The sequence below is a fragment of the Anopheles moucheti genome, chromosome 3 (genome assembly GCF_943734755.1).
Source record: "Anopheles moucheti chromosome 3, idAnoMoucSN_F20_07, whole genome shotgun sequence".
NCBI classification, from domain to species: domain Eukaryota; kingdom Metazoa; phylum Arthropoda; class Insecta; order Diptera; family Culicidae; genus Anopheles; species Anopheles moucheti.
The window spans coordinates 21,960,793-21,985,358 of NC_069141.1; the positions used below are offsets into that span (position 1 = coordinate 21,960,793).

The window sequence follows — 24,566 nt, forward strand, 5'->3', positions numbered from 1 at the left end:
TTAAACCACAATCCTGTAGTATTTTCTGAAAGAGAACCAAACAATTACCAAACAATAAAAGTACATGAGTATCAGAAGTTGCCACATTTTCACAAAAAGTTAATGGGAAAATCATCCCGACTAGAGTTAACGGTTAAAATCCCCTCCTCCTTCTTTCCTCCCTTCACACCCGCTCGATGGATCCAACAATCTTCCTATTCGGCGCACTGTTTGACCCAAAATTTCCTTTCAGTCCCAACTGTCAATACCGAACTGTCTACCAAATCAGCGCTGTCAAAACACTGAAACACGGTCCGACCTGTTTCCTTACCAAACTTGTGTTTGAGCGCCAATTCATGAAAATCCGTGTTGTGTTGTTTTCCACGTCTCTACGAAAATGAACGATAGCTGTAAGTATTGAATTTGTTGGGCTTTTCTAATTTATCTGCTCACCGTACCGTGCTTTTTACCTTCGATACCGTTTTTCTCTCAGTTGGTGCAGGTGGTTTTAACGCGACCGCATCCGGTGGTGCCGGATCAGAGAACAAAGCAGAAGGCGTCCTGCCGCTCGTCATTCAGCAAGTCCTGGAATCGGCAGACGGTGGCATAACTTTATTCGGACACCAATATGCGATGATTACGCTTGTCGCAATCACACGAAACATCGATTATTCATCAACCAAAGTAACTTACCAGCTGGAAGATCACACAGGTAAGAACAGGAAATGGGTTCAGGGTGGGTAGCATGTCGGTCCCTTGTTACATTCAGCCCTTTCTTCTCGATACAGGCCAGATTGATGCACACTTCTGGTTGGAAGATGATGGTGCTACCAACACTCCGAACATTGCGCAACATTCGTACGTTCGCGTAGTTGGTTCCGTCCGCGATCAAGGTGGTTCGAAGGCGATCATGATCTTCAAGATAGATCAGGTCAACTCCCCGAACGAAGTTACCACACATCTGCTAGAGGTATTGCACTCCCGGTACAAGGGAGAAGAGAACAGCAAACGCAAGGCGGAACCCGGTTTCGATACGAACGCTAATGCCACCTCGAACGGTGGGTTCATGGAATCGGATTCGGTTGGTGCCTCGTTGGGTTTGAACGGAAAGCAGTTGGCGGTTTACAAGGCAATTAAAAGTCACGTCTCCGATATCGGTATCAGTCGCAAGGAGTTGCAAGCCAAATTTTCTCACATCAATCCTTCCGAGATGCAGTAAGTGTTGCGATTACTCTATCTATCTCTCGATGCGGCTTTAACCGATCGACCTTTTTATTTCCAGGAGCATCATTGACCACATGGGGAACGAAGGAATGATATACACCACAGTCGACACGGAACATTTCTTTTGCGTTGACGCATAAAGCGCACTAGTTTTTATGCATTTACTCATTCTTCTTTCTCATTCCCATCTCTGATATAAAGATTGAATTATTACTCTCTTAAGCAAATCGTCATATCCTCAATTCGCGGTCTTGGCTGGAGGAGTCTGGCCAATCGTTCACGGTCAAGCGACGTTGTCAGCAAATCAAATATCACACCTCCATGTAGACGATCTAAATCCGAATTAAATGGAATCCATGGAAATAAAAGGAGTTATTAGATATTAATTTCAGCTTTCTGTTCACATCCTTGCATGTGCTGGGCAATTGTATTGCACAGCTGTCATTATCAACGGCCTATCGTGCGCTCACTATGAACCGGCGCGATAAAAGTCACAACAAATGCATCGCAGTTTTTCGTTTGATAAGATTTGTTTGGGTTCTTTTGCTATTGCTGTGAAGATTGCCTCAACAGTTTCGGAGAAATTCTTATATAGAATGTAGCAATAATAATCCCACCGGAGTGGAGTAGTTGCAACTTTTCATCTCAACGAATCGGAAACCTCACTAAATCATCCACGATGGTCCTAGCCGCAGTAGCCGACTTCATATACTCGTTTTACTGTTTCCTGCACAGCGTCGTTACATTTATTTGCTACACCGGCTATTTGGTGCACCACATCATCTGCAAAGCAGCATGGGTCGTGCAGAATGTAATGATCTTCGCGCGGATCGTCTACGAAGACAATCACCATTTCATCCAGGATACAAAAGCAATCATCGTTGGCACATCCGACTTCTTCATCGCCAACATCGGGAAGGTTTACGGTGCCGTCAAATTCATCGGTACGGCGGTTTATGAAGGAATGATCGCAGCTTTGTCGCTACTGAGATTGATCGTTTGGTCTGCCAAACAAAGCACAGTACTGATCGGAGATGCCGTATGGTTGCTGATCACCGCACCGTATCAACTGCTGCTGTTATGCTATAGCCTACTGTGCGATATACAATTGTTTTTCCAAGATGATGGACTGAACCTGATGATGCACTTAATTGCCAATAAACCTGTGGTATCGGCCGTTATACTAGTGACATTGTCATTGCTCATCTACCAGAATGCCGACAGCGGACAGGTGAAACTGATGTACAATTTGATGAAGGAAAGGGTTCGCACTGGAGTCAAATTTATGTACGAAGCGCTTGAAGCGGCATTGCTCGCTAGACGAGCCAGACGGGTAGAAACAGTGCGGGATAGAACGCCGAACCCATCGACGGTTTTAATTTGCATCATATGCCAAGAAAATGAACGCACCGTTGCCTTTATTCCCTGTGGACATCTCTGCCTGTGCAAAGTATGTGCCAGTACATTAATTTACCACGATCCCAAGTGTCCGCTGTGCCGTTCCTACATCCATCAAAGGCTGGAGGTTTACATATAGTGTAAGAAGGTGAAACATACGTGCATAAGAGTAGTAATAAATGAAAAAATATTCGAAGATTTGAAGAGAATACAAAATGAAATTACAACATAAGGCTAGACATTTTGTACGCATTTTGTCGTATACCGCAATAAGAACCAAATGAGTGAATTTTTGTTTTTCGAGATTTCCTTCTTTTCATTTCTACGGAACCAAAACTGAAAATTATCCGAAACAGACTCTACAATTCTTTCTATATTTCATATCGAACCGAACATCATACCAGGAGCCGTTCAAAAACGTACGAACGTACATGTCTCATTTACTAACAAATTTCATACGATTTCCCCTTCCTTTGTAACAAACTGTATAAAACGCAAACGTTCCACTACTCTACAAATTACAAAGCTTCGAGCTTTTGCTCAAACACGGACATCCGCATCCGGTCGCACACACATCGTGCCGTTCGAACCATATACGCATATGCTCCGTGTGACCACCGTGGCCACAGTGCAGACAAGCGTTCGCAGCACCCCTTACTGGCAACCGGCACAAGCTGCAGTACAGCACCGGTTTCTTACAGGACGCACAGGCAGGTGCACCGACCCGACAGCAGTTGAGGCATTCCGTTACAAACTCTACGCAACGGGGCGTATCGACGTAGTTCGAAAGATATTTCAGCACCTTGGCCCGCTGCACCAGCAAACCCCAGCGGTACAACATTTCCGCGTAGCTGCGCTTGAAGTTATCGTACAGATAGCGATTGCTATCGCCCAGCAAACTTTTGTTGATGTCACCGACGAACCCGACCGACGCGCTTGGACCGAGCCGTATATCATCCAGCGAATCGGACCACGAGTTGCTGCGCAGATGCTTCAACTGCTGGGCCAATATCCAGCCTTGGTTGGAGGACGGATCCACCGGCAGGATCGTGTGGTAAGGTGATCCGCTAGGCTGCCATCCGAAGCACGGAACGCAAAAAGAATGGGAACAAAACAAATGTACAGATATTATTAAACGATTCGAAGCAGGGTAAACACAAACGCCGAAATGACCGTTCACAGACAAGAAGGAAGGAAAATGCAGACAGCATTTCCAGCACACGTACAGAATACACTAAAGGGGGGCAAGCGCACAACGCACATGTAGCTTTCACAGGCGGTACCTCCAGAACCGTTGGTATCTTTACCGGTTGTAAATGGCTGGTTCAATCGCGAGAATGATCCTGGAAGCCCGGGTTTATTTATGTACATACAATGTGGTTAGGAGCATTCCAATATGAGCGATGACCACTGTGGCGCGATGAGCGCAAGCGCAAGCTGCAGGATACTTTGCTAGGAATAGGAATTAAGGAGTAAAGGACCCTCCCAAAAGAAGGAAGCCATATACACAGGGCATAATAAAATTGGGGAATAACATAAAGCACATAGAAGCAACAGAAAAGCACAAAAAACGGGACGACGATTCATTTCAACAATCAGGAGTAAAAGCGGAACGTGAAACAGAAATAGTAAAGCACATTCATCCGACATCACGTGTTTCCTTTTTCCAGTCCCACACACACACACACACATACACAAACTCGCACATCAGTCATACATAAACGCGCGCTCGGACTGGAATGGCTGGCACATACAGGACACGTGTGCTTCAAAGTTGGAAGCACTTAGTTTACACAAGGCAAACGGTAATTTTGTTCCAGTTTTTGGGGGGTGCGAAAGGGAATTTTGGGGAGAGGGATTTTTTTTTGGCTTTTGATAACAATCACATCCGGAATTGTAGAACTATACCTGGATTTACCTTAATTTTTCGATGACCGCTAAGTAAGTGCTATAATGAGTTGAAGGGGAAAGAAACAATTAAAAAGCTAACGGAAGAATGTCTACCGCTTACTCAGACTGATATACTCCCTCGTTCTTCCTTCCCTCCCTGTTTTCCCCCAATCAACCCACCGGGGAATCCAGAACCAGATGGATACTACCAGAAGCGGATGGTTAAAGGAAGGAACGGAACGGTTTGGGGATATTCATAAGGATTAAACTGTTGGACTGTTGAATATGCGGGTGAGAGCTCAATTCGATGAATTCATTAGTTAGTATGTCTTTTTTCCTGCTTAAAACCTTCATTTTGAGACGTAATTATCATAAATGTTAGATGAAAGAGCATCTGCTTCTCTTTAAAACAAACAGAAACTAATTAATGCAAATAATGAAAAATTGGGCAGGGAACAACCCACACCGGACCACCCGGTTAGAGGATGCTATAATGAGAGTTATCAATTAGCCCCGCGGAATCCGTAACATGCGCCTTAACTTATGGGTTCGAAGAGCTAATCGTATAAGTGAAGTACGCTAATAATCACTAACATCTAACTCGGATTTGGCTTGGTTTCGTAGCATTTTCACCGAGCTAAGCGAATGAAGTTCGATTAGAAATGGGCTTTCTTATGTCCTTTGGTGGAATGGATTCACTTACACTTTGGTTAATTGATTTGCTGCTCGAGCTGGAACTCATCGAAAGCTCCAGCGCCGATGGACAGTGCCGACCAAACGCGCAGCAAAGCATTGCTGCCGTCTGCACATCGTGTATGCGTGCAAAGTGATGGATCCTAAAAATATACGGCAAAACATTGGTAAGATCCCAAAGAAACCTTATAAGCTACCTTAGCGCTTACAGTGACTCGAGAAGACTCTTGGCGAATGGGTTCTGTGAGCACAGCATGTCGTCATCGGTTTCGAACTCCGTGCTCGGTTGAGCGATCATTTCCGCCAGGGACCAACACTGTACCAGATCCGGTCGACCGTATTTTTCTGCTGCCGCACGATTATGGCGACACATTTCGGCCACATTCGTCGTGCTGATGATGTAGTTCTCGGCTAGCTCACGGCTAACGTACAGTATCTTCGACACGTCGTACACGTGCACGGGAGATACGTTTATTTTAACCGACGATCCTCGATGCCGAGAAGATTTCTAAAGGCAAACCACAGTACATAGTACGATAAGAAGCCCGCGTTTATACGCACAATTAGATGTCCAAAAATTGCTTACCCTATCCGGTAGATAGAACGAAGATGTACTAGGATCCCGATGGGCGTACAGAATCGGTTGCGATCCCATAACATTGCCCAGATAACCACCACTCAATGCGGAAAGTGCCCTCGGAGTGGTATTTTGTTGTTTCAAGCTAATGCGCTTGGTATTTAGTGGTCGCGAGAACGTCACGAGAATTCCCACCTGGCTAAACCTAACGCCAGAGGTTTTAGGAAATGGCACACAAGCATCATGCAGTGCACTGCTGAGCGCACCTTCCAATCGCGGCGACTGTAACCGCAGATGACGATCGCCATTGTTGAACGATTTCTTCAGGTGATTCACCAGCGCACGTAGACACTGCTCGAGACACGTACGGCCCTTCTTCACCCGCTGACTAGCAGTGGTTCGAAGAACCTTCATCAGCGTCACCGAAAGTGCGTCGTCGAGTGACGTTCCTTGGCAGTAGTGGAACTCCGGCACGGTGCCATTGTTTGGGTAGAGTGGAGGGAAGTTTACCTGCAACATTATCACGTACCCATTGACGGAGATTCGTACCGTTGCGGTACGTTTGATCGGATCCAACACCTCAATGTCGATGTGTGGAATGTTTGGATTTAGCAGTGAAAATTCGTGCTGCAACGAAACCGACGGTTGCTTTTCGCGCATCGGACTCTTCGGACAACCCGACATGGCAAACTTGCCACCAGGAGGAAGGCCAACACTTCCAGCGTTGCTGCCGCCCTCCTCGATCATAAATCCATCGTCATCGTCCGGCGGGTAGCGTTCGCACAGCTTCCGAACCTCCTCGTCGATGCGCCATATGCGTATGGTTTGATCGCGCGACCACGTTATCAGCTCCGGATCGTGTATGTTCTTCCGGCCCCAGGCAAAGTCTAGCACCACGTCCGTATGCCCGACCAACGCGCAAATGGGTGCGTCCTGCTTGGAGTTATTCCACATCAGGAGACTGTTCTCGCCGCGTCCCTGCTGCGGTACGCTGGTCGTAACCAGACCGTCCGCGAACGGGGTGTACCGGGCCCGCCACACTGGACAGGACGTCGTGATGATTTTCTCCGCCCGCCGCGGGTTATTTATGTCGAAGTATTTCACCGTACCGTCCTGGCTAGCGGTGGACAGGCTCGTCTCGTGATCGTGGCTCCAGTTGATACCGTGGATACGCGACAGGTGTGCCGTGATGTACTGTATCGGACACGAACCTTTGCGCTGGTCCCAGATGCGCAGGTCGCCATCGTGGGCCGTGGCGACCAGATTCCCCGAGACCCGATTAAAACCCACCTGACTGGCACCGGACATACAGACCGCACTCAGCGACAGTACAGGCTTCCGGGGGTCCCGTAGATCCCACAGATGCGTGAACGTGTCGATCGAGCAACTGGCCAGAAGGTGCGGCACCTTCGAGTGCCAATCGATGTCCGTTATCATTCGGGTGTGCGCTCGAAGCGAGTGCTGCAGGGTTGGCTCGCCGGACCGCCACGTGACGACCTCGATCTGCTGGCAGGTTGCGATCGCACAGTACTCCTGACTGTTCTGGCAGATGGCCCATTCGGCCGCCGTTACTTCATACTTCGAGTGGCGCTGAAACTTTCGCAAACCGCAATCGATCGTATCGTCCATCCGTGGATTACTGGCGTCCGTCGCTTCATAGTCACGCAGCGACTGCAGGGCGAGCAAACGCCGACCGGCCAACAGAATCCACGATCCGGTCCAATCGACGGACATTACGTTTGCTTGCAGATCTCGGTACTCCCGTACCCAGCTACTTTTGCGCTGCAGACATAGTGGTTCACTTCCGACGGCTCCCGCCCCACCAACGCCGATCAAACCGGTCAAACTTCCACCGGCTCTGGATTCGTTAAACGAGGACATTTTCTTTAATTTACACAACCTTTGCTCTATCCATTTTCAAGCACAAAAAGCTAAAAATTATCGCTACTTGTTGGGGTATTGTTTATGTTTATATCGATGATTAGCTGACAGCAATGACATTTGTTTGGACAGTTGGAACTACAACGCAGTGTGGTGTAGTGGTTTGGTTTGAATTTTAAGGCAAATAATAATAATTCTATTTGCTAATTACCGCTAAAACGAAAGATATTGACTAATGTTTTATAACTCCAGTATATTAACTTTTATTTCCTTACGGCTGAGCTTCCGTGGGTCTTTTTTTTATTTTACAATGTGGTGTAACAGCTGGCGGTGTAACAAGTTGTAAACAAACCTGCTGACAGCTTCCTTTTTTCAACCAAGAGTAAACACGCGAAGAGCTGCCTGGAGAGCGATTATTTTGGAATCGCAATTGTTACTGAGTGATTTTACCAACCAGCACGAAGATTCATCATGCCCCAGGGAAGGCGCAAGGTTCCATTTAGTGGAAAGCAGAAGAAACAACAGTTGCTAGCGAAAAAACAAGCCAAAAGTAAGCTAAGACCCGCACGACGAAGGTTCTAGATGCGTGGTGCGCTAGTTGCATTGATTGATTGGTTGTTTTATTGTTTCATCTTGCCAGGCAGCACTTCGCACAACTTAATCAGAAATCTTAAGGATGAAGAATCGAGCGATATCAGCGAGGACAGTGATATGCCGAGGACGTTTGGTGAGAATATTGAAAAGATCAATATGCAACCGTTGAAGGATCCACGCAGCAAAACAAACCGATATGTGCTGCAATTTCATCGGGAAACTCCCAAGGAGTTGCGCGAACTGAAGGAAGAAGCCCGGAAAGGGCTAGTGTACTGCAGCGAGCAGGAAATGGAATTGGGCGATAACTATTTCCAGCAATATGATTTTCCCACAAGGCCAAAATGGTGCTACGAGATGTCCAAGGAGCAGCTGGATGGCAATGAAAATCGGTACTTCTTTGTAAGTTAAATCAAACGGAGTTTGGTAGCTCTATTAAATAATTGGAATTTCTTTGCAGAAATACGTTACAAAGCTAGAGAAGGATCATTACGATGATATGAAATCTTTAAGCTTCTGTGAGTTGAATCTTGAAACGTGGCGACAGCTATGGCGCGTGCTGGAGTTGTCGGACATAGTTTTAATCATAGTGGATGCTCGTTTCCCTGTACGTACTTCGGCGCAGTCCTAGAGTATTATTCGAACCGAAACAAATCAATTAACCTTTTTTTCATTCCAGACACTAATGTTTCCTCCGTCGCTGTACAAGTACGTCACGGAGGAGCTTGGCAAAGGAATGATGTTGGTCATGAACAAGATTGACCTGGTGGAAGCCGAGGCAGTGCTAGCTTGGAAGCAATACTTCGAACAAAAGTATCCTCACATCAAAGTGGTGCTGTTCACGTCCTATCCTTCGTACAATTTGCGCGGCAAGCAGGAAAGCAAGCATGGGTTAAAAATCCGTCGCCGTCGTGGCCGTATGCGAATGGCCGCGGAAGGAGCACAACAGATCTACGACGTTTGCCGCAAGTACGTTGGAGATGAGGTAGATTTGGGTTCGTGGGAACAAAAGATTCTTGAGGAACGTAACGCTCCCATGGACGTGGACATGGACGAAGATGAGAAGCTAGTATCGGAGCGAACGCACGAGAAGGAGAAGGATTTCGCATTTGAAGAGCATGTAAAATTTAAAAATGGTGTGCTTACGATTGGATGCGTCGGTTTTCCGAACGTAGGTAAATCATCGCTACTGAATGCTGTCATGGGTCGGAAGGTAGTAAGCGTAAGTCGCACGCCAGGTCACACGAAACACTTTCAAACGATTTTTCTAACCAACACCGTACGGCTGTGCGATTGTCCGGGTTTGGTGTTTCCTTCCTCCACCCCGCGACGTTTGCAAGTCCTAATGGGAAGTTACCCGATCGCTCAACTGCGCGAACCGTACGGCTCGATACGGTTTCTTGCCGAACGGCTCGATTTGGTGCAGCTACTCACGCTGAAGCATCCGGAAAACGATAATGACGAATGGTCACCGATCGATATTTGTGATGCGTGGGCAATCAAACGAGGATTCCTGACGGCGAAAGCGGCCCGACCCGACACGTACCGAGCGGCAAACAGTATTCTCCGGATGGCACTGGACGGTAAAATCACGCTTTCCCTTAAACCTATCGGCTTCCATCAGCAGAAAGAGAAACTGTCCACAGATCCGGGCCTGGCAAGGGTGAAAGAAATTCAAGCAATCGTCGAGAACGATGGCCACGATGATGAGGACGATTGCTTTTCGGACACGGATACGGAAGATATGGCCGGTGTAAGCAATGACGGCGATAATGAAGAAGACGAAGACCCAAATAGCACGCTTTCTCCACCGGCAAGCTCACGAACAGTAAATCCGTTCGAACTACTCGGCAGTCCAGAGTAAAATTGCACAGTTGAAGATAAATGTTTGGTAACGTGTAAATTGTGTTTTAAATCACGCTTTTAATAAATGTTGAAGTTCATACATTTACTACATTTACTTTTTCTCTCAGTGAACGAACTCGGATATAACATTTTTGAGCTCTTACCATGTTTTCGGGTTTGGGCTTAGCAAATTTGACTCATTTGGGGCACTAGGCAACATGTTTGCTTGGAGTTCCTTGTAGAAAAAATCCGACTTTAATGCGTTTTATGTACAATTTCGTTTTTCTGCATTTTATTCTTCAGTTTAACGTTTTAAAATTTTGAACCTAATTTTCGATGCTGCTCCTTTTTCGCTCGATCTTCGAATTTACACCACCACCAAACTTGCCTGGCCAAAACAAACTATGGGATTTTGGTCAAAACTCGATCAATAATTTGTCATACCTGTCAAAGGATGGCTCGGAAATTTATTTTGTGTTGTTAATTCCACAACTTATTGCCAATCCCAAAAGACGTGTAGTGCCCGATTCTGCCCTCAAAACTCCGCGTCATCTGCGCCCATTGAAAATGTGCATTGTGCGGCGATAATAATCTAGTGGCGAGCGTTCGTGTATCACGGCTAAATTTGTTCAGCTGAACAAAACCCCGTCCCGTATGTGCTGACGTCGAAGTTTCGCAACGCGTTTGTTGTGTGCACGAAGGCCACGCAGTTTAAAGCTTTTGTGTTAGCGTTCTTTTTTGTCGTTTGTGCCCAGGATTGCCAGCCAAAAAACGCGTGTCGTCATCTTCCCAAATGGTTGGCATTCGACGGCAGCAGCAGCACCAACCACGTAAACTGCCACTGCCCACAACACATCGAATGCCGTCGTGCGTCGCGCAGAAGGTTGGATAGCGCGGAAAGAATAGGGGATTAGGTGGACGCACGTCCAACCAGCCTCATCGTAAAAACATAGTGTACCGTGCCTTTGCTGTGATCTTCTCTTCCGTTATTCCGAAGTGTTAAAGCTATTTCGTGAATAGGAAAATCGTGCACCACCCCTATGTAGTTATCATACTCGCCTTGCTTGCCCTGTTGTTTAGGGGCCCAAGTCTCCAAGTGTTTTGTCTCGAAAGTGAAATCAGTGATAAAATTTATGCATGTCGCACCCGACTTAAGCCACAGCGGAAGCGTTGCGATCTAAAATATACGAGCCATAGCAACAACAGCGTTCTTCCACACGCGTGTTCCCTCACTTAGGTGCGCTGCACATACCCGGGTATTCAATGAATAGTTCCGCCGTGATCCTGGGGCAAACGGCTGACCCAGGAACGGGCCTGACCGGGGAGGGTAATACCGAATGGCAGACGTTACACTGCAGCAAAGATGCGCTGACGGATTTGTTCGGCTGGTTCCTGCAGGGCATACTGGCCACTCTCGCCTTTACCTGCCTTATCGGTGAGTAGCAGTTACGGCGCCTCATTAAAGCTTTACCGTTCGCTAATTGGATTATTTGTGAAAGAGAACAGCAGCGCTGGGTACAGCTTACCCGGGGTATGATGCGAGCAGTCTATAGGACAGGTGCCAGGAAAGAAAACCATGACAGGTGAAATGGCGAAACTATTGGCACGAAGGAGGAACAGTAGGCTTTGCAACAACGCACGTTCGAAAGGATCTGATCTATTATGATGTACTCTTTGTCTGTTTCTTTGTCGTTTTTAGACTATACACGTATTTTCAGCCACCCCAAGAATACTTCTTTATTAGTATTTACATAAGTTTTTACCATCCAGGCACGGGTTCATAAAAATCAAGGACAGTAATAGCTGCCTAAGAACTCCGAAGTTTCTAGTACCACAAAAGAAGAGGATTTATTGACTAACATGATTTAGATGTTAGAATTAAACGAAACCGATACACGAGAAAACTTCGCTGGCTGTTGAAGATATTACCGAAAAGCAATTGAAACTGAAAATTATAGAACCTCATATAGGTACATTAGGTATGATAACGTCGAAGGGAATCACCTCCCCTTGTATGCATCATCAAACCAAACATTATATATTATTTCAAGTGCGTGAGAAAAAATATAGCCACCCTACCGCGCATCATCCATTCCCACTCACCCAGTACTTTACTTAGTCAGATGTACGATAAGCGCACTGTTCTCGATCGATTAGGCAATCTGTTGCACTGCCGTAGTGCTAGTTAGTTAATGTTGTAATGAGGCAGAACGTTCGAGAGAAGATCGCAGAAATCTTATTAGGTACCTTTTTGGCCAGACATCTAGGATGTTAGATTATAAATAAATGAGGGCAATTAAGCTTTTACAAAACATTTGCTTACTTTAAACTACTACTACGTACAGGAATTTCGAGTAGAAAAAATGAAAGGATTCAGTGTACCGTAATATTACCGAATATACATTTCGTAGCTTCAAGAATCCTCAAAGAATCAGGACTCCTCAGGAGGATTCACGACTCTGTTAAGATTCGACAAAAGATTTAAATTACTATTCAATGAAGATTCATATAAATCTTTCTTTTCAAAAGGTTTATTAAGTACAACACTAGTGTTTACTAATCTGTAAATTTAGTGCCGGTTTAACCAATCTTTTCCTTACTCCACAGCAAAACGTTTCTGCGAACCTCAGTACAATCGACGCTCATGGGAGACCTGGTGGTACGACACATCCAAGCAGGGTATCGGTGCCTTGGTGATCCATATGGCCAACGTTTACTTGGCCCCATTATTTCAAGGAGATCCCTGTACCTGGTATGTGTTCCTGTTTCTGAACTTCCACAGCAATCAAGAACTACGTTTACTAATGTGTTTTGTATTTTCTTTTCCTGTGTTCCCCCCGTCATATAGGTACATTATTAACTTCCTGTTAGACTCCACGATCGGGTTGTTCATTATTTACATCGGCATTAAAACCTGTCAGTATTTGGCGCGGAAAAAGAAATGGGATGCCATCAATTTCGGGGAATATGGTGAGTTGTATAAAATATTGGAACAAGATATGACGATCAAGAACATCGAAGGTGGGCAACACGTGGCTTATGACGCAGACCAAAAGGCTTGAAGAGCCGGTGTAACGTAATGTAACCATGCCTTCCACAGACGGGTTGTCTAGCATATGCCCATAAGCAGGCCACACGCCAATATAGGTCTCGATCTCGCACACCACTGCAAGGGAATCGATCGGTTCGTGAAGCGATCGACATACGGTGTGTTCGTAAAAAAAACCCTCTTCATTACGCACAGAAACAGTGGCTGGGATGGTGGTTGTGGTTGAAGTGTGTGTGCAAAACCTAACCCACCCGCCTTCCGTCATCGAACTGCAACGCTGCAAACAGTTGTGAGAGAAAGATGCATAGCCTATTGGCGGTTGTATGATTATGAAATAGAAAGTGGTCAGCTGTTTTTTTCTTCTCTCTGTTGGTTAAGTTCACGAAAAAGCTTGCGAGGGAACTGATGCGGTGGAAAAACAAACTCCGTAATGGCACAAAGATGTATGTTACACTGGTGGCCTAAAGCGGTACTGTGCTGAAGGCGGCATATGAATCAACGCTGACGCCGTACTCATTTGATTACGCTATACAGGCTCGAAGATAGGCTGCAGGGTACCGTTAGCTTGGCAAACAGCTTTATAATACTTATATACGATTCATGTTCGCAGCCGAGCATAAGAAATCATAAAATGAGTTCATATCAGCATAATATCGAAGCGTTAAAACGATAAAAAAGAACCCACAGTAGCCAAACAGAACAAAAAGCTGATATCAACAGGCAGTAGTACAAAGTCTCTAATGTACTCACGTTGGGTAACACAAATTCATCTTTTAATCGAATCTATCGTTTCGATATTCAAACACTCTTGTTGTCGCTGGGCATTCCTCATCCTGCTGTTGCAGCTTATCTGAATCCACCGCATCACAGTAACACTTAAAAGGCACGTTGATACGCGGCTGGTTGATAAGGGCATGCAATCGAATTGTTTATATCACGCGTGGTGGCGCAGATGACGCAGACACTATTTACATTGGCTACCTGGCTACCAGGATTGGAGTGGTAGGTTCAAGCTATCGGCGAGTGGTTCATAGGTCTGCCGTATATCAAAGTTAGCTTATGGGTTTCTCCCGTTTCGTAATCCGAGGAAGGAAACTAATCTGTTGGCATATCCTGCCCGAAAATCGTTTAAATAGAATACTATTGCTTTCAAAGGACATTTAAATTTTCACAAAACGTGCAAGAGCGTTATTGTTGTATTTCAATTAGAAATTTTACACATCAAAAGTTGTGACACAAGTATTTACTAAAAAAATGACATTAAGAAAGCACATAGTTGAGTGTACGCATGTCTGAACAAGGGACATAAAAAAAGAAATGGAAATATATGCATTCAATCTGCAGACTCAGAGGTTCCACCGAGACTTGAACTCGGATCGTTGGATTCAGAGTCCAAAGTGCTAACCATTACACCATGGAACCACGCTGGGAACGGGTCGAATATGACGAAACAAGAATATGTAATGCAAATTGCATACATTTAGGCGCCATCGCACGTTAAACAACAGAGCATCAAGTTTACTAATCGTTACAATGTGTTGTATCCCCTTTCAGGTGCCCCAAAATCTTGGTTTTATCAAACGTGTATCTACGTGTGCCTGATGGTGGTCGTTAAGCTCATAACGACCCTAATCATTCAGTTCGACGTTTGGGACAACGTAAAAAACTTTGTTTTATCACCGTTCAAAGATCCACGGATAGAGCTGGCCGTCGTGATGCTTGTCATACCGTTCTTTGTCAATGTAAGTGGTTTTGGGTTTGGACAGTTTGATCAAGTCTCATTTATACAATGTTTGCTCTCGTTACAGATTCTTATCTTTTGGGTAACAGATAACTTCCTGATGAGACACACGCGCAAAAAGCGCAACACAGCGGCCAGCAGCTCCCATCACGCTCATGGTCGCGAGCACAGTTTGCTGCAAAAAGTAAGGGGCCATTTTCAGCAAAAAACTAACGAACTCTAAACGCCATCTCTTGACGTTGTGTCGTGTAACGTACAAGTAGCATAGCTAGGATTTGTTTGTGTGTTGTGTGTGGTTTTTCTTATGTTTATTTTTTTTTCCTTTCGTACGGTTCCCGCCAGTTCCCGCCAGTAGATTAGTTAGGTTTTATAAGATGCAACTTTTGTCTTTCAAGCTTACCGGTGCTTAGTATTATATATTGTTATGACGAACCTTTTGTCGTACGGGATTCTAGAGATACCGCTCACAGAAAAGACCATTATTCCACACTTAACGATGTTATGATATTAGATTTGTTGGGAATTTTAGTGCCTTAGCTAGCTAGTAAGCCAATCAATTGCTCAATCATTTGATTTCGTGAACGAATTTAAACAAGTTTCGATTGACGAATTTAGTACACCCACCAAGCAATGAAGATAGTGAGAGAACCAGTGCACTGGGCAAAGTATCACACAGTATGTGTTTGATGTTGTTGATATGGATAGTAGCGACTCCACCGCTGGCTGTAGTATTTCACCCCCAAAGTGAGCTAGACTTCTAGACGAGGTTAGAAACATTCGTTCCCTACGCCCATGTCCTTGGTAGAGTGCACAGCAGGGGTTTTAGTTTTATTCGAATCTCCTTCCCATCCAATACACAATCCACCCAGAATCATTCCCGCCATCCATCCAGTAAATAAATGCGCCCGCTCTTAAACATTTTGCCCGCTTTCGCCAAACAAACCAAACCCGAGTAACCGAGCTCTCTGACATGAAACCCCATCATCTTTTTGCAGGTAAAATACAAAATGATACACAAAACCAAACCAAATGACTCAGAATCTGATACTCTTTTATCAGGCGATGAAGAAATTTTAAGCTTCAGTCCGCCCAACGGAGGTGGCGGTAGTGGTGGTGGTGGTGGACATGGTATTGCCAGTAACCGGTCGGTAATGGGACGCCACTATCACCACACGCACCCGACTCCTTTCCACCATCATCAACATCATCACGCATATCTGCAGACGACGTCGATCGCGGACGGATCGTCCACGATGCAGCCCACGATGGGTGGCGGAAGTGGTGGAGGATCTTCCTCCCTGCTAACCCCACTCGATATGGACACGGCAATTATACTGACCTCCACGCGGACATCACCCGGTCCCACCAACCGGCAAAGCACAGTACAGCAGCGCACCAGTGTCATTAACATTTAAGAATGTAACCCCTATATCCACATATCGTTCCGTGTACTAATACAAAGGTAGCAATATGTTTTCAACGAACCGTAGAATATGGTAAAAGGACAATTGGTCACAATGAACACTGTTCCATAAAAACCTTTTCAATCACGTCATTACTAGGAAGATTGCCACATTAGGACCATCTTTCCGTGTTCCAACATAACGTACCTTGAAGCAACGCATTCAAACTAGAAAGTCTGAACAATTAACATAAATGAAATCCCCAACTGAAGGCATCCCAAAGAAGCCAGCAGATCAGCAGTGGTTTAATGTTACTGAATCAAGAAGGTGCAATGGAAATGATTTGAGATTTGTGCGAACGGTGTTTGGTGCAGTTCGGAACTGTCGCTACGTTCGGCTGTTGTTGATTGTTGTTTACCGATTGATAGGACAGATGAGGATCCTGCAGATAGCAGATGCTTTGTTGATCCAGCCAGAAATGCACGCATATCCAGGCTGAGCGTGGAGAAAATTGTGATAAAGAGTGTGAGGAACACAAGTTTCGCAAACTCGTCCAACCGCCTTTGCAGCAAACGGAACTGGGGGTTTTAAAGGAACTGCCAGTGAACCTGTGCCAGCAGTGTGTGATGTGCGCGTTGAGAAGGTTTCGTAGAAGCGTAAAACGATTTGCTCACATGATATTCGGTGGAGGAGAAATCTGTACTATAGCCTAAGTCACTGTGCTGATAACGAAGTGTCCAGAGGGATAGAGAGAATCAGTTTAAATGCTTCCATTTCGAAAGAAGATAAAAAAAAGCAACGTAAACCTCCGACGAGAACTGAAAAAAGACATGAAACGTATTGTAGTGAGTTGATGCAGACGATAAAATGTTGTGATGACTACACAATTGGTAATGAATGAAACAAGAAAGAGGCACGCAATGAAAGAAGCTAGCGATGGAACAGAAAGCGATAAAATGCAGAAAAAAAATTCGTCTACGTCTTTTAAAGATTTAAGTACGCCACAATGAGAAGTAGCGAGCAATAGGAGCAGAAAATGAAGGAAACGAAATATGGCCAGAAGGTCGAGAAGAACTTACTGTTAGAACTGAGAGGCAGCAGCAGTGCAGTTGCGTTTTATCTTAGCTGTCCCTGCTGGTCATTAAAATATATATATATACATATATACATATACACACACGCGCGCGCTACTATTAATGTTCTATTTTATACATAATTATACAACGAGTAGCAATTAAGGTGAAAGTGGGCGAAAACTATAGGCGCTACAAATTATGTATACAATCAGGAATCGAAACAAAAAAATGGCAACGAATTGGAACGGAAAGGCATAATGTTTCGCGTGTGTATTCTCTTCTCAACCACGAGATGACACGTCTTCTACCCGCAGTGGATGGAGTGGATGGAAAATAAAGGAAGCTAGTGAATTTTTATACGGAAGAACCGCTACGAAATTAGCATCATAACAGCGGCCTAGTCGCATCCTCCCACTGTGCGTGTGTGTGAGTGATCCGAAAGTATTCTGCTAGTTAATTATAATTCCATAACGGTTTTTCGTCGGGTTGTTTTTCCGTTTTTTTTTTTTTTTTGCAAACAACCCGCAACCAGTTCAACGCAGAGTTTGCGATCGCGATCGAAAAAGGAAATACGATCAGAACCATTTTCAGTTCGTGCATATATAGTGAAAGGAGAAAGCCATTCTCTTTGGTGAGGGAATGGCCGGATGAAGATGAAACGCAACATACATTCCAGTTTATTCTTCTGTGGTGGCTTGTAGTGATAGGACGTTACTTTACTTACGCGCGTGGCTATGGTTGGAAGTAGTGTTTTGGTTAATTACGAGCGTGACAATGGTGTGGAGTGTGGCAAAAGAATTGGTAAAAACGGTTGGATATACACGTCCAACGTTGATGCTAATGTTTGTATCCGCATCCCGGATGAATTGGTGCTCTCGGAGGATGCAAAGTGAGTACTTTTTTATTTTCATTTTTTCAATCAATTTCAACTGAATTTTCCTTGCGCAAACATAAAAACAATTCCAGAACTGTAAACGGCAATACTCGTCGATCAGCGTTCTTTTTCAGCTATTCCCGTTAGGCATTTGGTGTTGAAGTTCAGTACAACATTTAGCTTCATTTAAACAACTCACAAACGGTTTTATTTTAACCAGAGACAAGGCAGTGTAGATTGTTAGGGATATAAAAATAATTTCATCTGGGGATTCTTGGATGACGGGAAGATCGCAGTTGCATTCTCGCATTACGATCAACAGACACAAATTCCACCAGTAACAAAACTGGGAAAAGATGATGACGGAAGGCACCATATTAAAAGCATGTGTGTATCATTTTATCTGAATGCCTTGGGTGCAGATATTAAAACAACACTGGGAAATTTCGGTTAACCGAAATGTTTGTGACTGCTGAGTCCATATGTGAAGAATTAGCAAAATAATACTCCACGAGTATGAACGTGATGTTTTTTGATTTTTATTTTGAAAATAATTACAATAATGGTATTTACTGTGTCCATTTAAACAAACCGAAATCATCCTTAATTTGTTTGCAATCACTGAAGGTCATCGAGATATAATGGGTCAGGTAATTTTCTACCCTTTTTCTGTGTCTAATTCCATAACATGATTCACCCCTCGTACGGTGTGTGAATGTTTGGTATGACTCGCAGTCAATTCCCTTCCCCTACTCTCCTCCACGTGGTCTTGTGTCTCCACGTGGGTACCGATCGCGACTCACAATCTCGCTCGCGCTCGTTCCATCGTACGATCAAACGATCCTCAAGCAGCAAGACTTCAAGTCATAGCGGTACCCGCGTTCTCGCGGATGCACAGCAAGCGCTGTCCGTACCAAACCATACTCGATTCGCGTTCGAAGAATGGAAGATTTGTGCGATAGCGAAAGCGGGCACCCCGCTCCAATAACCACCACAACCCACAACCGAAATCCGCATAAAGTCGTCCGGAAATGAGCCGGAGCCGGAGAGAACCCGGTTGAAATGATGGTTGTATGGCTGTGTGCGTATTAGTGTGGAAGTTCGTAGATGCCGGGGGGTTTCTCTAACAACTTGGGGTGGTACTTGGTGAAAACCTGTTGGGTCTTCTTCATTCAGCGCTCAGCCAACGGCCACGTCGGTTGTGCGTCAGTAGTGTCGGTCTGTGCCTTCAGCCGTGGCTGTGTGTCGCCTCCAGCGGAAGAAGGTATATTGCTGCTTCTTCTGCCGTTTTGTGTACGAAATAACGGGGGAGATACAAACGTTGTAACCGTGTTTCCAAACCATGATAAGTGCATTAGCGGGCAGTGTCGGTGTCTTGTTTATCGGCGGTACAAAAATCGTATCGAGCAAAAGTGACAAGCAAATAACAAGCTCCAACCCATGCTCCAACGCATTTCAATCACGTTCACATTCGCGTCCAACCATCAGTGGAATGTATCAGAAAAAAAACCAAACCAAAGTGGAGTTGTTAGGGTGATCTGTCCCGTATTCACGACCTATAAAAGAAGTTTTTCCTCGATCTTGCGGAAGGCGTCTGTAGTAAATAGATGCAGAACCATCTTTATAACAATAATAATGTGAAAAGGGGGCCGATAACGGTGCTTTGGGATGTGGAGCGTAGAAGAGAAAAAAAAACACACACCGCCAGCTTGCAACAACCGCGAGATTTCACGGCGCAACAACAACCTGTTCTTGGCGATTTATTTCTTCCTCAGCCGCTCCTGGAACGGCAGGGGTTCCACTTTCATCGTGAAACAGTTCTGACCGAGAGCACGTTCGTCTCCTGCTGGTGTGGGTTTTGAATTCATCACACGCGATCATGCAGGACATCGAAAGAATCAACAATGCCCGCGACAAGGGTCGCTGAGTGACCTGCGTGCCTGACAACGTGGCATTCAGTGTTCTCCTCAGAATGCCGGGTGACCTTGAAGAGTGAGACAATTTGAGGCTTATGGCTCATCTTGAAAAAGTAAGGTTGTTAAGAAAAGAGAAAACTGGAAACACGTTGTACAAGTACCGGGAGCTCTCTAACCTTTAGCAAATGGTGACATCTTGCCAACACGCTTACGTAAAAACCATCCACGTCCACGCTGCTATCAAGACATAATTTGACCTAAAAATTCAAATGTCACACCGCACAAGTGTCTCTGTAGCGGAGGAATTAATTCCTTCAACCGGAATGGCTTTAGGAAACATTTACATAAAGATCCATTCCTTTCCATCGGAATGTTTGCTTGAGATAGCCAAATCATTTAATTAACGCCATCGTACCAATACTATAAACAAAGAACACTCGACGTTAGCGAACGAAAATGATTTGCCAGACATAATGGAAGATTATTGGATGGCAACATCACATGATCGATTGCTTTGTGCGGTAAGCTAATGAGTCAACATCACGAAGGTCTTTCAATGAACTAACGCTGCAGTTCACCTCGTCAGAAAATGAGCCGCCGCGTGCGTCGGCTGTCCATGCATTTCACGCGCGTTACATCAACCTTGACTTTGAGCACACAAAAAGGGCATTGGTATGGAAGTTGGAAGCAACAATTTCCACTGGGCAGAGTAGTAAAATCATTTCCATCATCACCAAGAACGCTATCTTCAACATCTTGCGTGAGGTGAAGTTCAGTACACTTACGCAATCGGCAGCCACGTCCGGTGGAGCAGACAAAAGCGTACGCACACAAAAAGGAAATCAGTAGCAAGTTCATTGACAACCAGGTTCACTGGACGAAGCGCGTATCCAATTCTGAAACCTGTTTGTTCATCTTGCATTTCTCCAGCTTGATGGGCCTCAAAAACGTTATGTTTGCGGTGATTATTAGTACTCATCCGTATTGTTGGGGGGGGTTAACATTCTATATACACGTGTAATGGAGTTGCGTACAAAGCAGAATTACGTCAGATGCAATCCAAGACGAAGAGATTTCAAAAAAATATTACGACTGGGATTTACGAATTGCTCTACAATTGGTAGTAAGTACAGACATCGTTGGTTCTAGATCAAGAGGTCAAGAGATATCTCAACAAGAAAACAAGTATTCACACACTAGAACATTGGGATATTTGTAACCGTGAGCTTTGATGTAAATGATCATTGTTGCCTCAAATAATGCTTCATTTGTTATTGACGAGTCCACCACCACCTGTTGAATGGTGGATTGATATAGTTTCAAAGTCGTGTTTTCTGCTTGAAGGGCATTGAGCAAAAGCCGTAGCATATTTCTTCTAAAGAGAAGAAACTATCGAGTTGAATGAAATGGGGATGCAATCAGGTTGAGAAATATATCCATTCTGACCTACAAACAATATTAAAAAAACGATTGAAATTAATAAATGAATACTCACCTGGGATTGTTTTTTTTTCCTTCGAATAAGTATGTAAATGTTTTGATGTATTCCTTGTGTTTTATAGTAACAGTGCTATGTCTCATGTATATATAACCTTTTGCTTTCTCGTTCATCTTTTAGCTCCACTGTTATCGACATGACGGGTGAACAGAAGGGCACGGTCCTGGTGACTGGTGGTGCCGGATACATCGGATCCCACACGGTCGTATCACTGCTCGAGGCTGGCTATGGTGTGGTAGCGCTGGACAACTTCACCAACTCCGTCAACTCCTCCAAGAATGAATCGGTCGCGTTAAAGCGCGTTGAAGAGATCACCGCCAAGAAGGTGCACTTCTACCGTTGCGATCTGCTCGACAAGGATGCGCTCGAGCGCATCTTCAAGGCACACCGTATCGATTCGGTTATTCACTTTGCCGCGTTGAAAGCGGTCGGTGAATCGATGACCAATCCGTTGCTTTATTACAAGAACAATATGATCGGCATGATCAACTTGCTCGAGGTCATGGACAGCCTCGGTATTTACAAGATGGTCTTCTCGAGCTCTTGCACGGTGTATGGTGAACCGGAACGGTTACCGATAACCGAGGAAAATCCCACCGGCAACGTGACGAACGTCTACGGGCGCACGAAGTACTTTATCGAGGAAATGCTTAAAGATGCGGTACGGGCCGAATCGAAGTGGAACATTATTGCGCTGCGCTACTTTAATCCGGTTGGTGCACACAAATCCGGTCGCATTGGAGAAGATCCGACGAAGCAGTTTACCAACCTAATGCCGTATATTAGCCAGGTAGCGATCGGAAAGAAGGATGTACTGACCATCTTCGGGAATGATTATGACACACCGGACGGTACGGGTGTGCGAGACTACGTGCATGTCATGGATTTGGCAACGGGACATGTGGCAGCATTACATAAACTGGACAAAGAACACCTTGGCTTAAAGGTATGTTGTTTGGAAGCTGAAAAGAGAACAGTAAAACTGAACTAGTTTAATTCTTCCTGCTTTAGATGTACAATCTCGGTACCGGAAAAGGAATATCCGTTATGGAGCTCATACATACCTTCGAACGGGTGAACAAGGTCAAGATCCCGTACGTAATTCAGGAACGGCGAGCTGGCGATATATCGTCCATGTACGCTAATGCAACGCTCGCCGAACGAGAGCTCGGATGGAAAGCGGTGCACAGCGTCGATGAGATGTGTAAGTAAAATCCAAACGGTATCGACTTAGTCCATGTGACCATTCGTTCATCCATTTCAGGTGAAGATTTTTGGCGATGGCAAACCATGAACCCGAACGGCTACAAAACGGAGCAAGCTAATGGTCACCATTAACGTGTGGACGTGTGTGCTGGTGCTGCCAGTTGACAGTTTTATCATATATTTATTCAAATGCAATGCAACCGTCGGTCTTTCCATCTTCGTCTTCCACGGCCAGTTCGTACAGGCGTTTGTTTTGCAATTTTAACACTTCCATTCCGTACGAGGTGCAGCCCGAATAGAGGCTGCGTGCGAATAGTTCTAAGCAGGTGGCCTGTTGCGGTAAATATTTCGATGTGAATAAATCTGAAATGAAATGCCGGAGTGGCCGATATAATGTGAACAGTTCGATTGTTGAAATTATTACGATTAATATATTCAATCATTTACCATAAAGCGGTGGTTTGTGGGAATGTATTGCACATGGTACCGAGTAAAGGAACCGTTCGCGAGCAAATGTTTTGGCCATGGTTGAATCGACCGGCAAACCGATAAAGATACGCTCGTACGGTTGTTTCTGTTGCGGTTCATTAAATTTGCATACCGGTTCGCCGGAGGTGGTAATCTTTATCCAGTACCAGCAAGCTACTAATTCTACTCCCCATTTAGGAAAAAATTCTTTCGACACCGCCTCAATATGGGACGGTGCATTGGTGCACCAGACAACTACCAAAGTGTTCTGGTGCAGATGCCTTTCCAAGGGGATCGCTTTTATGTCCTCATTTGTGAGCATTCGGTAGCTAGCTTTACTGTTAACAGCCTTCACACGTCTAATGTATTTGTTCCACCACGGTGGATCGAGAACGACTAGATCAAACGTTTCGTTCTGTTCGATGTATTCTGTGAATCTGTCGACGGAAGAATTGATGAACGATACTCGTGGAGGTATCAGGAACTGTTCACCATCCATCTCGGTAACGATGGTACAATCCGTTGTGTTTTGCCCTCGAAATCGTTTCTCAACATCGTAATTGGTTGAACTGTTGAATTGATCCACAAATTCCAGAGCTGACTTGTTGTTTGTGTTGGATTCATCCGTATTTCTTTTCAGTATATGTTGAACAGAAGAATGATCTTCAAAAACCTGAAAAAATATTCACATTTCTACTACATTAAAAGTACTTTCACGGCATCAAAAACTTACCCTTTTGGTTATTTCATCAAAAGCTCCCATCGTTTTCATACGTTTTCGTTTTTTAGCACTCTGATTTTCATCTTTCTTCGTCTCCTCACGACGATCGTACGGGACGTTTATGTTGAAGAGCATTTTATTGAAACACGCCTGTTTTATGTTCTCATCCAGAAAATTACTACTGTAGATCTTTTCCACACTTTTGGCATGGTTCAACAGGTACGAATGTTCACTTATTTCTTTCCAACTTTCCATTATTACACCGAATAAACCAAAAATCTGAAACCCGCGTAAAATCCACAATAAACAAATCAGTTGTAAACAAATCGCGCTCAACTTTTGTGACATTAGACGATTGGTCTAGTTGTTGGGGTCTAATACTTCGTTGTTACAAGAATTTCCTTAATCTTCAGGCACAAACAAAATTATGAATTAGTAGCTTAAAATTCTGATAGTACATCTGTGAAATGAAAAATAACACGTATCATACAAGAAAGCAGCGAAATAGGTATAAAATCAAATGCATATTGTCCATC

General features: G+C 44.7%; 6 protein-coding genes and 1 non-coding gene across 8 annotated transcripts; 4 read left to right on the top strand and 3 right to left on the bottom strand.

Moving 5' to 3' along the window:
- Positions 1-297: 297 nt before the first annotated feature.
- On the top strand, positions 298-1,437 carry LOC128304827 (replication protein A 32 kDa subunit). Its single transcript, XM_053042065.1, has 4 exons — positions 298-389; positions 473-691; positions 768-1,194; positions 1,262-1,437. The coding sequence occupies exons 1-4, from the start codon at positions 377-379 to the stop codon at positions 1,341-1,343; spliced, it is 741 nt and encodes a 246-aa protein (XP_052898025.1). The 5' UTR covers positions 298-376; the 3' UTR covers positions 1,344-1,437.
- Positions 1,438-3,021: 1,584 nt separating this feature from the next.
- Positions 3,022-7,660, bottom strand: LOC128300844 (GATOR complex protein Wdr59). 2 transcript variants are annotated; one of them, XM_053037058.1, is made up of 5 exons: positions 5,771-7,660; positions 5,394-5,692; positions 5,195-5,327; positions 4,520-4,549; positions 3,022-3,673 (listed from the first exon to the last, which is right to left on the bottom strand). In XM_053037058.1, exons 1-5 carry the CDS (start codon positions 7,640-7,642, stop codon positions 3,113-3,115), a joined length of 2,895 nt encoding a protein of 964 aa, XP_052893018.1. In that variant the 5' UTR covers positions 7,643-7,660; the 3' UTR covers positions 3,022-3,112. The 2 variants fall into 2 exon arrangements, with proteins under 2 accessions (XP_052893018.1, XP_052893019.1); XM_053037059.1 differs by lacking the exon at positions 4,520-4,549.
- A 373-nt stretch (positions 7,661-8,033) lies between these two features.
- Positions 8,034-10,149, top strand: LOC128302454 (guanine nucleotide-binding protein-like 1). Its single transcript, XM_053039280.1, has 4 exons — positions 8,034-8,192; positions 8,283-8,635; positions 8,694-8,840; positions 8,913-10,149. Exons 1-4 carry the CDS (start codon positions 8,114-8,116, stop codon positions 10,095-10,097), a joined length of 1,764 nt encoding a protein of 587 aa, XP_052895240.1. The 5' UTR covers positions 8,034-8,113; the 3' UTR covers positions 10,098-10,149.
- Positions 10,150-10,530: 381 nt separating this feature from the next.
- LOC128300961 (store-operated calcium entry regulator STIMATE-like) lies at positions 10,531-17,701 on the top strand. The gene is made up of 6 exons (XM_053037228.1): positions 10,531-11,513; positions 12,686-12,830; positions 12,927-13,048; positions 14,682-14,869; positions 14,936-15,052; positions 15,864-17,701. The coding sequence occupies exons 1-6, from the start codon at positions 11,342-11,344 to the stop codon at positions 16,281-16,283; spliced, it is 1,164 nt and encodes a 387-aa protein (XP_052893188.1). The 5' UTR covers positions 10,531-11,341; the 3' UTR covers positions 16,284-17,701.
- On the bottom strand, positions 14,478-14,549 carry Trnaq-cug (transfer RNA glutamine (anticodon CUG)). The gene has a single exon. It is a non-coding gene; the product is annotated as a tRNA-Gln (tRNA).
- Positions 17,702-19,420: 1,719 nt separating the features above from the next.
- On the top strand, positions 19,421-23,021 carry LOC128302484 (UDP-glucose 4-epimerase-like). Its single transcript, XM_053039319.1, has 4 exons — positions 19,421-19,485; positions 21,756-22,581; positions 22,647-22,839; positions 22,900-23,021. Exons 2-4 carry the CDS (start codon positions 21,772-21,774, stop codon positions 22,971-22,973), a joined length of 1,077 nt encoding a protein of 358 aa, XP_052895279.1. The 5' UTR covers positions 19,421-19,485; positions 21,756-21,771; the 3' UTR covers positions 22,974-23,021.
- A 1-nt stretch (position 23,022) lies between these two features.
- LOC128302483 (N(6)-adenine-specific methyltransferase METTL4) lies at positions 23,023-24,285 on the bottom strand. Its single transcript, XM_053039318.1, has 3 exons — positions 24,043-24,285; positions 23,289-23,982; positions 23,023-23,204 (listed from the first exon to the last, which is right to left on the bottom strand). Exons 1-3 carry the CDS (start codon positions 24,283-24,285, stop codon positions 23,023-23,025), a joined length of 1,119 nt encoding a protein of 372 aa, XP_052895278.1.
- Positions 24,286-24,566: the final 281 nt, after the last annotated feature.

Bases quoted from the DNA above. Each gene is read 5' to 3' on its own strand.
- LOC128304827 (XM_053042065.1), top strand. The intron at 692-767 runs GTAAGAACAGGA...TTCTCGATACAG, and splicing joins CCAGCTGGAAGATCACACAG to GCCAGATTGATGCACACTTC. The intron at 1,195-1,261 runs GTAAGTGTTGCG...TTTTATTTCCAG, and splicing joins ATCAATCCTTCCGAGATGCA to GAGCATCATTGACCACATGG.
- LOC128300844 (XM_053037058.1), bottom strand. From the start codon at position 7,642: ATGTCCTCGTTTAACGAATCCAGAGCCGGTGGAAGTTTGACCGGTTTG. The intron at 5,693-5,770 runs GTAAGCAATTTT...GTTTGCCTTTAG, and splicing joins CGTTCTATCTACCGGATAGG to AAATCTTCTCGGCATCGAGG. The intron at 5,328-5,393 runs GTAAGCGCTAAG...GTATATTTTTAG, and splicing joins AAGAGTCTTCTCGAGTCACT to GATCCATCACTTTGCACGCA.
- LOC128302454 (XM_053039280.1), top strand. From the start codon at position 8,114: ATGCCCCAGGGAAGGCGCAAGGTTCCATTTAGTGGAAAGCAGAAGAAA. The intron at 8,193-8,282 runs GTAAGCTAAGAC...TCATCTTGCCAG, and splicing joins AGCGAAAAAACAAGCCAAAA to GCAGCACTTCGCACAACTTA. The intron at 8,841-8,912 runs GTACGTACTTCG...TTTTCATTCCAG, and splicing joins TAGTGGATGCTCGTTTCCCT to ACACTAATGTTTCCTCCGTC.
- LOC128300961 (XM_053037228.1), top strand. From the start codon at position 11,342: ATGAATAGTTCCGCCGTGATCCTGGGGCAAACGGCTGACCCAGGAACG. The intron at 12,831-12,926 runs GTATGTGTTCCT...CCCGTCATATAG, and splicing joins CAAGGAGATCCCTGTACCTG to GTACATTATTAACTTCCTGT. The intron at 15,053-15,863 runs GTAAGGGGCCAT...ATCTTTTTGCAG, and splicing joins AGCACAGTTTGCTGCAAAAA to GTAAAATACAAAATGATACA.
- LOC128302484 (XM_053039319.1), top strand. From the start codon at position 21,772: ATGACGGGTGAACAGAAGGGCACGGTCCTGGTGACTGGTGGTGCCGGA. The intron at 22,582-22,646 runs GTATGTTGTTTG...TTCCTGCTTTAG, and splicing joins AAGAACACCTTGGCTTAAAG to ATGTACAATCTCGGTACCGG. The intron at 22,840-22,899 runs GTAAGTAAAATC...CATCCATTTCAG, and splicing joins GCACAGCGTCGATGAGATGT to GTGAAGATTTTTGGCGATGG.
- LOC128302483 (XM_053039318.1), bottom strand. From the start codon at position 24,285: ATGGAAAGTTGGAAAGAAATAAGTGAACATTCGTACCTGTTGAACCAT. The intron at 23,983-24,042 runs GTAAGTTTTTGA...ATATTTTTTCAG, and splicing joins TTGATGAAATAACCAAAAGG to GTTTTTGAAGATCATTCTTC. The intron at 23,205-23,288 runs GTAAATGATTGA...ATTTCATTTCAG, and splicing joins CCACAAACCACCGCTTTATG to ATTTATTCACATCGAAATAT.